Source organism: Botryllus schlosseri, chromosome 2, assembly GCF_051294905.1.
Source record: "Botryllus schlosseri isolate E-star chromosome 2, Bs_hap1, whole genome shotgun sequence".
Lineage (NCBI taxonomy): Eukaryota > Metazoa > Chordata > Ascidiacea > Stolidobranchia > Styelidae > Botryllus > Botryllus schlosseri.
This window is the reverse complement of record NC_137237.1, coordinates 4,463,813-4,479,320: the sequence shown is the minus strand read 5'-3', so window position 1 is coordinate 4,479,320 and position 15,508 is coordinate 4,463,813. Positions and strand designations below refer to the sequence as shown.

General features: G+C 42.5%; 1 protein-coding gene across 4 annotated transcripts in view; it reads right to left on the bottom strand.

Moving 5' to 3' along the window:
• Window positions 1–319: 319 nt before the first annotated feature.
• LOC145433086 (diacylglycerol kinase beta-like) overlaps window positions 320–15,508 on the bottom strand; it is a 74,332-nt gene continuing 59,143 nt past the window's right edge. For all 4 annotated transcript variants that reach the window (XM_080310003.1, XM_080310006.1, XM_080310007.1 and 1 more), the window contains 14 exons: window positions 13,779–13,896; window positions 12,488–12,576; window positions 12,308–12,424; window positions 10,648–10,746; window positions 9,472–9,523; window positions 7,898–8,030; window positions 7,021–7,181; window positions 6,539–6,628; window positions 6,029–6,192; window positions 4,743–4,898; window positions 4,478–4,661; window positions 3,249–3,366; window positions 2,964–3,024; window positions 320–1,484 (listed from right to left, as the gene is read on the bottom strand). In XM_080310003.1, the coding sequence (XP_080166129.1) occupies window positions 1,374–1,484; window positions 2,964–3,024; window positions 3,249–3,366; window positions 4,478–4,661; window positions 4,743–4,898; window positions 6,029–6,192; window positions 6,539–6,628; window positions 7,021–7,181; window positions 7,898–8,030; window positions 9,472–9,523; window positions 10,648–10,746; window positions 12,308–12,424; window positions 12,488–12,576; window positions 13,779–13,896 (1,653 nt within the window). In that variant the 3' untranslated portion in view covers window positions 320–1,373. The remainder of the gene's footprint in view (window positions 1,485–2,963; window positions 3,025–3,248; window positions 3,367–4,477; window positions 4,662–4,742; window positions 4,899–6,028; window positions 6,193–6,538; window positions 6,629–7,020; window positions 7,182–7,897; window positions 8,031–9,471; window positions 9,524–10,647; window positions 10,747–12,307; window positions 12,425–12,487; window positions 12,577–13,778; window positions 13,897–15,508) is intronic.

Here is a 15,508-nt window from a genome sequence, read left to right as displayed (position 1 = left end):
AGCTTTTTTAAGACGGCACCTCCGCGGATCATATGGTAAGGAGCTTAGATATACTTCCAACACTTTGGCAGGAGTTCTGGAGTCGGCGGGACCCGAACTAGCAAACTATACTGTTGCAGCCAGCGTACCACTACGGACTACACTATCTCACTCTATAGACATAGCCACCAATCCTACATCCGGATCATTATCCGTCAAATGATTGCCAGAAGTCAGTGGTAACAGATTGTATTCATACGCACACACCACCCCTAACTTGCCAGCATCAAACAGATGCCTGCCCCTACCTTAGACCCACCCATACGAAACTGCCCAAGCCTTCTCAGTCGTACAGTATATTCAGAAACATAGTATCCTCGCTTCTCAATTCAACGGAACAGAAACTTTGATCGATCGCAAAGATATAGGAAATCTCGGGGCGAATAGACAAATCGGATGGAAGGAAAACGAGAATAGATTGAAACACGAACAAAAACGGAAATGCATATCGTTCAAAAAGGACCAAAAACACACACGAGAGATAAAACGCAGGAACGCTCCGCGTCGTATGAACGCCGTAAGAACATAACACTCCGAAAATCGTATTGTCGCAATACCGTCGAAAATGCAGGCAATTGCTAAACACAAGTCCATCCTCTGTATAGGATGAAAGTGGCTTTGTGAAATATTTCAATGGGAAGTTGGGTGTCTATTTTAGTCAGTGAGATGTAACAAAACACCACCGCGAACTATATAGAGTCACCCGCGTAGCCCGACCCCGTACCTACTGTTGTGATGGATAGAGCCCGATCCATGTCGTATTTTAAGCTGATACCGATACAACCCATAACAAGCATTTGGGGAAGGTGTACAGAAATATTATGTTATGAACTATGCGACAGTTTTGAAACATCAACTTGATATTCACACAAAACATCGCCAATGGATTTGAAGAGCTAGTCGGAGATACAAAACTTGAATGGTATAGCTCCAATGCAGTTATCGAATACTTAGTCAAACTTGAAAATAAAAATTGGAGCAAAAATTCAAGGTTCACAAAACCAGTTTGACCATTCCATATAAACATGGCTTCATGTTCCAGACCAACACTTTAAAACAACATGGTTGACACTAAACAGCAGAACACGCAAATCTGTTGACGGGGCGTAAAAAGTTATCGTAGCGACGCGCGTTTACATCATCCCACAAGCGGCTTCCGTCGAACAAGCGAGTGTCGGACGCCGAAAACACGCTGCGTTGCTACACGGCGCTAAAATACGTAATATACCGGGAATGTCACAAAAAGACACGTTGAAGAATTATCCGAAAAAGACACCGTGTGTGTCTGTACGCGGCGAGGTGCAAACGGTAGGATTTACTGCGGTGTCGCCACATCACGCGTCTTCGCACACAGTCTTATTGCGCCCGAAACACGACCATATTGAAGAATGCTGGGAGGGCGACGCCATCAGCATGGGTACCTGGTTCTTGTGGTTGATCTCGATCTGAAATAGAGAGAAGGCGGTTTATTTCAGTCTTCGCACCATACATGTACATTGTACATGTACAAACTACCAATTTAGTTAGTTCACATTCAGCCAGGGTTGTAATGACTCGAGTCATGACTCGACTCGAGTCCGATTGAGTCACGATTTCCTGATGACCCGACTTGACTCGAGTCATTTTAAAAAAATACTGAAATGACTCGACTCGACTCGAGTCAATCTGTCTATTGACTCGACTTGGACTCGAGTCATTGCGCATGACTCGAACCAAGTCATTGACTCGAGACTGAGACGGCTAAGACCGACATTTCATCGTAATTTCGAAGAATTGTGAAGTAACCACCCCACTTTGATTTCGCCCGATTAGTACTGGTACTTGAAAATGCGACCAGAAACTGCTAAAAGTGAGGAAAATTATAATAATATACATGCGACCCTCAGCTCAATGACTTGGACTCGGACTTGACTCGAGGGTGAATTGAAAATGACTCGATTTGACTCGAGTCAAAACAATAAAAGTGATATTGACTTGTGACTCGGAACCTTGTGACTTGGTTACAACCCTGCATTCAGCTAACTATCGGTTTATTAGTATAGTTCTAGTTGCGGATTTTCAAAAGTTTTAGTTCAGGTACTAGTTGCGCAGTTTATAAGTGAGTAGTTCTAGTTTCAGTTACGACTTTTTAAAAGTGGGTAGTTCTAGTTGCTACTTTTGAAAACCGAGTAGTTCTAGTTCTAGTTCTGGTAACAACATTTGAAAAGTTAGTAGTTCTAGTTCTAGTTGCAGATTTTCAAAAGCGAGTAGTTTTAGTTCCATAGTTCCGACTTTTGAAAAGGGAGTAGTACTAGTTGTAGCTGCAACTTTTGAGCAGTGAGGAGTTAAAGTTGCACATTGTAAAATGTGCGAGAAGTTCACAGCTCTAGTTGTAGTTGCGAATTTTAAAAGTCCAGCAGTTTACATTACACAAGTCCGGTTCGCACGCAAGGTCATCAAAAATTATGAAACTCCGACAACCAGTACACAATTACTGGAAGTCAATGCGACCGGGTTTGGTCATATCTAAGGTATGCGCCTTATCAAACTCATCAAGGAAGATGAGTGCGCTTTCAACGGGGATTAACGCCCCTGCGCCTCAAGAGACGGAGCAGGTGGCGAGATTTTGTAGCTGGTTTTCCTTATTTAGTTCGCCATCGATTTGAGCAGCCGTTTCAATCGCCTTGGTTGGCTTACGCGCAAAAGTATAAATCCGATAGAGTCGGATATTTATTAAATATTTATCAGGCCACGCATCGGCCGTTGCGTTATAAAGAACTTTGAAGAGCTTTTCGGAGGTACAGAACTTCAACATACAATGGAATGGTATATTCATTTTGAGATAAGTCTGAATATTATCGGCCGACGCTCGTCAGCAACTAGTAAAGAATAGGAAAGAACATTGTATATCAACAATCGCATCACCAAATATGCAAAACAATCACCTTGCAAGGAACTTGCATCCACGGCTCGCCGTCGACTTGCATCGGAAACAGCTTCGTCGTACTGCAGAATAACAAACCAATCAGAATACTATCGCGGCTGACCAGGAAAAGAGGCAATCAGATGTAAATACAAGTTGGTAAGTAAGTAGAGGTCTCCATTTACTAGAAATTGAAGTTCCCCTGATTTAGGCTACACCTTACGCTATATCGTGAAATACACATTTATATAACGGTAGCTTGTACTGTGTGTGATTAGACTATTCCACAGAGATAAACGAAACCTACCTGATTTCGATGACCTGTCCCTGCGCGAGTCGGTTGCCGGCTCTCAGACCGGCCATAATCTGGCCCACCTCCATGGCGCCAACCACTCCGACCACTTCCAAAAACTTATCGCCCATGCCTGGAAAACAACGGTCGATTATAATATAAACACGGATTGACGATTACGCATATTATTAAAATGTCAATACTGTATATTAGCATTGTTCACAAATATCTTATTTCTTTAAAGTTATCCGGGTATTTGACAGAATTGTTAGGTTGGCTAAAAAGCGCTGCACACCAAATTTGGCTCAATTCCAGCGTCTAGAAGCTAGGCTATACTCGGGTAGAACCGAAGTTAATGGCGTTCAAAATTTTGGATTTTAAATAATAGTATTTACGGTGGGTAGTTGCCAATTGAGAATTTTAGACTTTCACACCTTGAATACTATTCTTTTGGAATTGAACCGAATTTGGCACGCAGGAGCTTTTTAACCAAACTATCAATATTATCGAATAGCCGGTCGAGTTCGCGAAGAAAACGTTACGGGTATGGAAAGCGCTGTACTTGCGTTGGATTTACACGAATCAACTCGCGAGACGTCGTATGGGTTATGTTCACAATAACCGGATGTCGAATAAACAACGCTGCTGGTGGTAAATGGAAATTCTGTTGCAGCAGCACACGTCACAGGCGATATAAATAGCGTCGGGCGGTGTTTATTCAAATACAAATACAAATGAAACCGAGCCGACACCCACGAGGTATTTGATAATCATTCTTCTGCAACCAATAACGAAATGAATGTTTCGCCGAATAGCCATCACGCCAGACTCAGACAACTTTAGATAATTTTAGTTGAATAATTAGACTAATTAAATCTAAACGATGGTAATCTAATTCTAATCTAATTTGTGAAATATTTCTATACTCTAGTCTCATTTCCAATCTAATTCTCGTTTTCCTGAAAATGATACAGGAGAATTGTATAGTGCCAAACGAGCCAAGCTTGCTGTACAGACATTCGGCATTCTCGTGCTTACGACAATTAACTGTTGGTTATTGATTTACACCAATCGAAATGGGTGTGAAATTACGATTTTCGCTTATAGCGCATTTAAAATTCCAAGTCGCGATGCAGATTTACATAACCCCGTCCAAGTGTCTCAACAAACCTAACAACAACAAACCTAACGTATTATCCCTGTCTGGAAATGTATATTGAATGCAACCGAAGACATCACCATACCTTGCCCGGCGTACTTGATATCAAACTCTTCTTTGTTTGAACCCGAGGCGGGAAGGGCAAGCTTCTTCTTACGCTTCTTGGTCGTGCCCCAGAGATTCGTGCCGCCGTACACGCTCGGAATGTTGAGCACCGCGATGCCCTGAAATCTCTGCCCGTTTTGGAGGTCGATTTCTTTCCCGTCGACCTGAAATAGTTTCGTAATTAGTTGTCGAGCGACAATAATTTGACCTCTGTCGATGAATTATAAGAATCGCGAAACCATTACCTTGATCTTGAGGCTTTCGTGAAGCTTTTTGCAGGAGGCGGCGAACGTCTCGGACGTGCCGAACTCGAAATACCAGAGCTTGTTCTTCATTCGGCTGTTGAACTTTTCAGGGTGCTTTTCCCGCATAACGTGAAATTTCCGGCAGATCATCGCGTCCTTAATGAAAACAGGCGGTCAGCGCGAAGAAAAACATACATTTTAACAAGATATTCACTGCGTAATGTTCATTATGTACATTTAAGTTCGTGCCCCCGACATTTGTATACACAATTGAATAACATATTCATATTGAAATACACCCGAATATTGTCATCTGACACTCGCCAGGGATTTTCTATCGTCAGCTACCATAGTAGAGAATGGGAAAGAACGTTGTATATCAACAAGTCTCTATTAGCCGCTGAAAACTGTCAGACAAAAATATTGTGTTTAGTGATACGATTGTTGATATACAATGTTCTTTCCAATTCTGCACCAGTTGCTGGCGATTATCCCTGATGAGCGCCAGCCGAAAATATCAGAGTTTATTTCAGTATGAATATATTCTTCAATTGTATATTGAATTCTGTACCTCCAAGAAGCTCTCAAATATTTTCTTGGAAGAAAAATCGATGACTAACGCGTCATCAACTGTCCCGAACATCGTTTAGATTTTCACGGCTTGTATATTTAATTTAAAAACGATACGTTCAAAAATGGCCGCAACAACATCCTGTTTTAATACGACGCTAAGCATCCACTCGATAAGCATTAGCGCCGTGACTAACATCAAACGCGTCACCGGGCACTCAATATCCGCGGCGTGAAACGAAATTACTCTCGAAATCAAATTTTAATCACCGCCCGTCTAAAAATACCCTCCGCAAATCAAATATTTTCTCGGGAACGCCGACCGCGGCGGAACTAACGCGAACGTAAACCCTCGGCGATCAGCGAGCGTAAAATCAATGCCGCGAAATACAAATAAAATTTACGTTTATAACCTTTTGAACTTCTTGGCTTGGGGTGGCACGCGAATACAGAACCCACTCTCACCATGTGATGTATCTCAATAAGAGTTGGTGCGTATCGAGCCCATTTCACCACGACTTCGACAATTGAACAATTCTCGTTGGCTAGTTACATCAGTTAAGAGCGAAATGCCGATGATGTAATTCTAATCTAATTTGCGAAATTTTTCAATGCTCTAATTTTAATTCTAATCTAATTTCTCGTTTTCCTGAAAATGCTACAAGATAGCTGTATAGAGCTAAACCAGCCGAGCTTTGTGTACAGCGAATACGCACCACGCCGATGGAGAAGTAATTGTTCATGATGTTCAACGGAACCGGATCTCCCTTCTCCTCCGTGTCCGGAGTCGGATCGACCCGGAGATTCCACCGGTCCATCATCACGGTCTGGCTGGCCTCGATCTGCTGCAGGCATTTCATCACGCTGCCGCCCTCGTAACCTGCAGGCCATATCAGCGAGATTAGATTCAGACTTTTTCGAAATTGTATTAGAATTAAAACTGCTGTAGATAAAGATTTTTTTCCCAAATTCCATTAAAATTAGAATTATAGCTCCACAGCTCTTTCCAAATTTGACAAGGATTAGAGTTTCTGGATTCCCGATAACTTGGACATCGGCTAATCGGCTTATCAAACAATAGTTCATTCTCACTAACATGAGAATAGCAAGTGTCTGTACACAGCAAGCCTGGCTCGTTTCGCATTATACAGTTCCAGAACCAGAAAGCAGAATGAGCATAGAAATATTTCACACAAATTAGATTAGAATTAGGCCCAGATTCGTACCTCCTCCCCACTGAAGACATCTGGCGAGGTCGTTTCCGGTTCCGAGTGGTAATATCGCGACAGGAGGTCGGTTCGTGATGCCGCTTTTGTCTGCATACACGCAATTCAGGTTTTATGAGCAATAAATCAACCGCGCCAAGTTGAAATCTATAAAACGAATTCGCGTGCAATCGCGGCGGCCGCGCCTAGCTTATCGCGTCACTACGGATACTCTATGCAAATTCGCAGAACTTTACACTTTCAACACAAAAATCCAGGGGACAGCTGTCACAAAATCAACACCGAAAACGGGAATCGTGTACCTCGACCATTTCCGCCAATAGCGCAGGCCGCGATTATGCTAAAGGCAATTGGTGATACACAATTTTGCGTTTACACCCATTTCAACGGGTGCAAGTATCAAATAAATTAGAATTATAGCTTCGGTCTTGACAAGTACCCGTCATGCGGCGCCCACGTTTCGACTCCCGCACTTTACCCACCGATTGAGTCCAGGACCCATCCCACGGTTCCGTCGCCGCCGCAGCATAGAACGCGAAAGTTTTTCAGCTCCCGGAAGAAGTTGAGGCCGGGCGTGGGCCCGCCTTTCGTCAAGTCGTAGACCTGGCGCGGATTGAGGAGGTGCTGCATTTTCCGCAGTAATCTGATAGCGGAAGATACATAGTTATAGTAGAGCTAACGCGAGAGTGTATATCTCGCATGCGCAAACTCAAGAGGCGGTGAAAGTAGTCGGCGTTGTGACTCAAGTAAACGCAGAACATATCTACTCAATTACATGTAGAAATAGTATTTACGGGACATGTTGAAACTACTTCTCAGTAAAAGTCGAAAATGATGATACGAAAAGTAGTTTCAGAGATACTCCTCCGTTAGGTTGATCAGATAATCGTAGGTTGCCTCTTCCGAAGATGCTGGGTGCGTTTTAGCGCCAAAGAAATGATGATCAAAATCAAATATGTGCAATTTACGAAACTACATACAGACACGGCGGTACCGGGGCTCTATCGCCCAGCAGGCAGGACAGTTTCACTCATAATACAGACAAGGGATTATCGCAAAACCACTTACTACTTCATAAAATCCAAAGTAAAAAAGTCTGAAGATCTGTTAATAAGATATAGTATAAAACATAACCACTTCAGTAGAGCAAGTTGGGAAAAACTTATAGTACTTCGGTACCGACATCTCCTAGTAAACCACTATTGTCAAACGAGACGCAATCAGTGTTCGTTCTATAATAATCTATACCGTGGTTCAAAACGGGCAAAAAATTCAATCATACAATGAGGGGGCACTGCCGTTCGACCATGTACGACGCTCCGAACCGTTGTGTCGAGCTCGCAACACGACCTCACCCACCTCACGCCTTGTTTCCCTCCGCTTTTGGGGTTGATAAACACGAGCAGGGGCTGCGTGCCCGCGAGAGGGCTGATAATGAGACCTTGCCCGTCCAGGCTCATCGAGTTCATTCTCTTCATGTTGACCTTTGCGCCTGCGCGAAAAAGTAATTAAGAAATTGATCAGACTGTTCAAGTTGCAGATAGAGCTTCAGTATGTTATTTGATAGTGTGTTCGTATTGAAATACGGCCGACACTCGTCAGGGGCAATCGTCAGCAACTAGTAGAGAATCGGAAAGAACATCGTATATTCAATTCTGTACAGATTACTGACGATTACCCCCGACGAGTGTCAGCCGAAAATATCCGTGTTTATTTCGATGTATACATCATTCAATTTCAAAACACGTGCAACAAGCAAGCGGCTGCTCACGTAAACGCGGTCGGCTAACAGTGCGGTATACAGCGGTAATAAAACTAGGCGCGCGGGACTCGTAAAACCACGCGGTTTTGAGAGGCGCAATTAGGAAGCGGTGACGTATGGACAGTGGACAATCTGACGCATTTACGGTCATGACGAATCGAGATCATCCAGTGCACCAAAGTATCAAATCGCGGAGCGTGCATTTGCGTGGAACGTATTTGTGTATGTTGTCGCAATACAGAGCTCGATTGGGCGTCCTTCCCAAGTCGCAATGGTGCAAGTGTGCCAACAAATTGTATGAAAGTAGCCAGCAACTCGTTTCGGAATAGTTATACGCGAATGCTACGGGGACATTTGAACAAACTTCGTTAAATTCGGACCGTGCAATTAAGCTGCACTTGGCTGCGTCACATTTCTGCCAAAGGACACCGAACAATGGCAATCAGGTTAGCGGTCTTTAACGGGACTTCGCGAGCTTCGCCTAGCAGAAAATCCAAGCGAAACCACGTATTAATATCTAGTATCAAGAATACATCATGATCCGCAGTTTTCAATATCACATTTCAGCTGCACGCATTTGTCGGAAATAAAATTTGGGTGAATTTCGGTTCTTGAAGGTTCGCCGGTCCGAAACATATATTTTGAAGTTTGAGAATCAATTGCATAGTGCATTATACTATTAAAGGTCATATCCTGCTGTCCCCGACGCGCGCAATCGTTTCAAAACCAACTGCCCATCTCTCGTCCCATTATAATTACTTGATTACCTTCCGCGTGCTATATATGCTAGCGCTTCCGTTTTTCTCATAGACACAAACACAAAGCAACAAGTCAGTCCTATTTTCGCCCGGTTCAAATTTCCACGCCGCATTGTCGCGGTATCGCTACGAAACGCCGAGAGACGCTATGAATTACAAACTTACGCAGGTTTGTAATACAGACGATGACAACGCTGACTATGACGTCACGTCACGGTCGATAGCGCTAACAAATCAAGAGAAAAGCAAGACCGCGGTTTTATTCACGCATTTGCGTATGCGGTGCATATACGTGTCGCAGTGTCGTGTATATACGTGTGCGCAGATTGGAATACGGCGCCGGTGTGCTTCTAATCGCAATAAAAGGCCGTGTATTCTGTGCTATTTCGGTATGTTCCGCGTAATCAACCCACCTGATTCGTCCACGGCTTCGCTGGAACTGTCCTCGCGAGACCGGTGTCGCTCCTGAGAAGTAGAACAAGCCATTTAATAGCGCACTCGCCACGCTACTCCCTATATGTATTGCACTGTATAATCGTACAGTCACGTACACTCTTACTCCTAGCCATAAAAAGGTGTGCATTCGCACCCTTGCACAGACCGTTATACACGGGTACAAATGTGACCCTCACGGGTATGACCCTCGCAGCACATTTTACTAGAAGATACCCTAAAATAGAGTTCCACTTGTTAACGCGACTGATGTGACGAAATGCGGTTGCGTTGTTGACAAACATTTCCGCATTTCGTCGTCAATCCAAGTCTCTCCTTCAAAACTGAGAAGCCACGTTCACATTGTCATGATGACGATGCAGTTAGAAATATAATACGAATTACTTTAGGATTTAGAAGTAGAAAACAGTCAAATTCAATGTTATTTAGATTCTAAAGTTCAGAAAACGGATCGTGTTGTAAATCAATGCCTTGTTTCAATTATTTTCACACTAGCAGGTCGGGTATAATTAAACCGACACCTTCGAAGGAAAGGCAACGTTTTACGAACAAAAGTTCCGAGCAGTGACATAAATACAGCAATTGCGTGTCGGATTTAAGTCTATGTAACGTAAATACTAAATAATATCCAGGATTAGAAGTTTGACGCGTGAAAAAGCGTAGTTACGGCAACATGGCCTCGCCTCCATATACCAAGCGCATCATCAACTCAAATATCAACGAATTTTCAGCACAATACATTCTATTGACAGGCCTCGCTGGTATTTACCCGTGCTATAAACGGTATCACAATGCCATCTGGATTAATACGTCTCCATTACGGAGTTATTTTTAACAGTAATTCGCGAAGAAAATGATTTTGCCGAGTCGTTCCAGTGTCTCAGAGCACACAGGAGGTCTAGATTCTAGAATGATATAAGGCCAAGCTTTGCACAACTAAGTGCATAAAATCCATGAAGTCTGGTGTTCAAATTCATCACCACAAACGCCAATAAACAGCCACGCCGCTGACATTGTAACCAGCATGTTAACAAGCTCCCAGCCGGCGTCATCAGATAATATACAAGCCATCAAGTTATAAATATGGCGGCCGAATCAGCAAAACAGCAAGCGACGACTATAAAAAGTCTACCTACCAGCACTCTCGGATATATACAAGTCGGCGGTAGCGTGTGCGGTCTCATCTTTCCGAGATCGCATTCTGGCGGAATGTGTGACGCACATTTGTTGTGATACTGCAACGGAAATCGGAAGTAAATCACTTCGTGATATCCTACGAACTGACCGTACTATACATGTACATTGCACAAGCGGTAACACAATATGCGGATAGCCAGACTACGATTGTTCGGTAATAAATGTATGTTGTTGTAAACCAAGCCGATCAAAAGCGTCATGCAATGAAAAGATATCCGAAATACCACTACTTTTATACAGTGCAGTAAACGAAAATCGTGTATTTCTCCGATTTCCACCGTACTATAGAGTGCAAATCAGGTGAACTGCACTTTCTGGCCCAAAATCTAGCTTTCACGCTCGTTACAATGCGTGAAGACGAGCCTTATACACCAGTTCTTATGTAGATTTATCAATGTAGATTTATTACAGGGTCAGAGTGGTTTCTGTTTTCGATTATCACCACAAGACGACGCAAATAGAACCCAGCTCACCCTGTGATATGTCTCCGCTATGATGAATTTGATGCATTTATACGCATTCAACTCATTTGAACCCATCGGAAATGGTGTGAAAGCAGAATTTGGAACCAGAAAGTGTCGACAGTCCGTTTTATGCCATGCTCCATTGTGAAAATTTTGAAACTACACTGCTGGTGACGCGATTGTTGATATACAATGTTTTTTTCCTACTAGTGGCTGACGATTACCCATGAGGCCATGACTAGTGTCAGCCGAAAATATTCGGGTTTATTTCAATATGAATATATTATTCGATTGTGTATTGAAGTTCTGTACCTCAGAGAAGCTCTAGAAACCGCGCCTACTTTCTACCCATGTATTTACAATGTAAGCCTTATAATGATTTTGCAACTGCATAGTAAAGATTTGCTACACACGCGTTGGCTTTGATGTCAATCTGGCTATTGTATAACATCCATACTCTAATAAACGCCGACCCCTTTCTTGTTCTACATTGAATGCAGGCCGTCTTGCGAAAACACGCATCGAGGACAGAACAAGAATCCTAGGCATTGACAAAGTTCACGCATTGTCAGAAAGAGTTCGGTAGGATATTGCAACAGAACGAACACACTCGCGCGCGTCACAGCGCGAATTGTGCGCTCATAGTTAGAGGCTCGGCGAAATTGTATCGACAAGGATAAGAACAAACAAAAAAGGTCATGTGAATGCAGGGAAACTGTGACGTCAAACAACATCTTGCTCTAACAGAGGCGGGCAAAGTTCGTTGTTACTGGTAGAAATAGATATAGTTAAAACCAAAACCACTCGAGAAAGGAGCACAGGCAGACAAAATCTACTTGAATACCCCTAAAAGTAGAAGTACTTCTTTACTGATCAGTAATCACCTCTGTGCGCTGACCATTTATCTAAAGATTTATTTGGCAAAATTGCACCAGGGCCTGATTGCACACAGATCTGAATTGACGCAGAAGATTAACAGTTAATCCGTATTAGGTGCGATATAATTGTAATGGTGCTGATATCCGGATTGGAAAGCTGACAAACAAAATATGGAGAATAGTTGTCAATGGCGGAAATATTAAGAAAACTCGCATCGAGATACACACAAATCATTCAGATTTTAGCACATACTAACCGTGGCTTGACACCATTTACAGTGAGTTCCAGTTAAACCTTGATAACATTTAATAGGCTTCTTGCATTTGTCGCAAGGCCCCGCGTTGTTGCCCTCCACCCAAAAGTGGTTCAATTTCTGAAAAAAGGCAATAAAAAAAAATTAACCCACTACCGAGAAAACACTGCAGCCTATTCCTACCGTGGCTTCGCGCGTCGATTTAACGTAAGTGTTGATACACGTCGAAGGAACTTGGTTGACGCATCTCTCGTGGGCCGCATATTTACAGACTGAAACACAACGCAAGAGATACATGATAATCGGATAATATACGCTGGCTGAATCAGCCGTTTCGCCGAAAACCGGGTATGATATATCCGTTAACTTATTCCGATCGTCGCACTAGTAGCTAGTAAAATATGAAAGCATGACACGAGGAAGGCTGTTTCTGATACCATAGCCAGAATTGTATGCAAGTGCGAGCTTACGTGACTGAAATCCAGCATGATATAACGAGTTCAACTACTTACAGCACTTCAACTCTGCATTAAAAGACTGTATCATTCATGATTCTATATTTTAAGAACATATCGACCCGTCTAAGTAGATTGGCATTCTAAAATCGGATGGATCATGAACTAATAAGATGGATTACATTACTAAGACAGCATGCTATTGATCTCCATATCGGGATACTTTGAGGGATGGAATTATAGTGCTAAAACGGTGCACAAACCTGCGTTAGAATACCGAATCCAGCGGATTTACGACACTTGAAAGCAAAATAACGAAATCTCGAGACTGCATGTTGGAATAACCTTATTAGTCACCCGCGGTCAGGTATTTCAAGGCAAAATCAATAATTCATGGGGTGTAGTTGTTATCAGAATAATCCGACTGTAAAATCCCTGTTTACGCTGTTGCGGGTTGTGACGTCACAAGACTCGATAACAACACGTTCAAGAAGTAGCATCACATGGGCCACAGTAGTGTGAACAAGACTTGGACAACTAGATAACCCTAGAGCGAAATGCGGGTAATCTAATTCTAATGTAACTTGTGAAGTGTTTCTTTGCTATAATACTAATCTAATTTGTGAAATGCTTCCACGCTCTAATTTTAATTCTAATTTAATTTCTGTTTTTTTCTGAAAACGCTAGAGGAGAACTGTATAGTGCAAAACGAGACAAGCTTGCTGTACGTGTAGAGATATTCGCCACGCTCATGCATATGGGAATGAGCTCTGGTTTGATATGAACTTGATTCAATTCCCACGTTTTCGCGAATTAATTAATTATAATTTTAATCTCATTAGAAAAACCTGGGTATAATTCAAATTCTAGTATAATTTAGAAAAAGATGTATAGCTATAATTATAATCTAATTTAAGAAAGGTTAAAATTTTCTAGGGGTCCACAACTCTGGTGGGAGCACTGAACAGCCTACCCTAATTTAAACACGCATTACTCGCATCCGATGCGAGACTACTTACAAGTGCAACACAGGCCTTGTTTCCCGACGCCCACGAGCATGTTGAGACAGTAGTTGCAATAGGCGGGCGAAGTGAAGTGTTTCATTCGCCAAGAATGTGTTCCGTCGTCTTTTATATTCTGGAAAACATGACACGAATAAAAAAGGGCCCCGGTAAGTTGCATCGCATCGTAATTATATAACGCGGTGAATTTTGGACATGGACCGTGCAACCTTCAAAAGAGAGATGCGCTTCATACGATACCAAGACAAAAACAGTACGTGGAATCTTTGTCTGGTGCATAATCGACCCTTGGGTTTACACACAAGGAGAAGAATGATAACACCTCGCGTAAAATAACAAAGAACGTCTAAAAATACTCCTGATGTGTGACAGCCGGCTGATTTTGACCAGTTAGTTGCGCTACGCGCCAGCAACAATATAACCATCGCCATTCCGATTTTAAAAACATACCCGAAAGTGTTTTCGAAGGCGAAGACCATGGGTGGAAATAGCATGCAAATTTTACGTTATTCGTAAAGCAAATGTGACATTGTCGGCTAGCTGCGTACTGATTTCGCTTGCTACCAAGCAGTAACCGGCTTTGATTGAAACCAATTCAGACGACAGAGTATCGCTGCTATCTAGCCCATTGACATAAAGGAAAAACGTCAGCGTGACGTTAACACAGCGATACAGTTTAAAAATACACACGCGTATCCGTTACACTTTACAATTTACATCATAGCGGGAAGTATATACAGTATCTGAAATGCTGTGCTTCTACAATTTATGTCACAGCGGGAAGTATATACATTATCTGAAATGCAGTGCTGTGTTGATCTGATATAAGTTGCTTTATGTGATGGATGGTGACGAATTTATCAATGACGATTTCCAACAGCCCGTGCACCAGACGTTGAATAATTGTGTGCAAACGTAAAATCAACACGGCCGTATCATTAAAACAGCGAGTTCATTGTTTTATGGTAGAAATCAGCTGGCAACCGATCATTACCTCAACTCTAAAGACGCGTAATAACCCAATTTCGCACTTACGGTACGCCGCGGCCAATCTTCGACCGCTTAGAGGAGAATCAGTTGCGTTTATTTCCTTTTAGAAAAACCAAATCTAGACACTGTCTACAATTTTCGGCGAGGGAATTTTCGGTGATGAAATTTGAATATACAATGCCGACTCCAAGATATTGTACCAAAACGGAGTTCATTCTCCCACACAGAGGTCAATAAATATTACTCTGAATGTTGAAGACAGATTTAACCATACGAGTTTGGACTTCGGACAGCAGATGATGTACCCATAGACTTCACATTGTTCCGGCGATAAAGGTTAGGCCTGGCCTATGATAACTCGGAAACAATAGCTTAAGGTTAAGACAACGGCGAAACGAATGAATACCGCGTTTCGTAATATTTGAACACTCGTTTAGCGTACAATACTAATCGCCGCCTACAAATTCAAAATCATCTCAGGAGAAAGTATTATTTCGATCAAACCCCCACAATATACGAAATCCGAAGATATAGCGTGTCGCATCGTAATCTCCTTTGCCTATAGATATCGTTTGACGCATGCGTGAGTATACTGTGGATGTGAGAAAAGCAGTATCGCAACATCACAACAAAATAACTCATGTACTTACAGCGGTAGTAACAATACATCATACCCTGTATAGACTACATAGTGCAGGCAGCGAACTATCTGGTTCTTCTAACATGTGCATTACGTA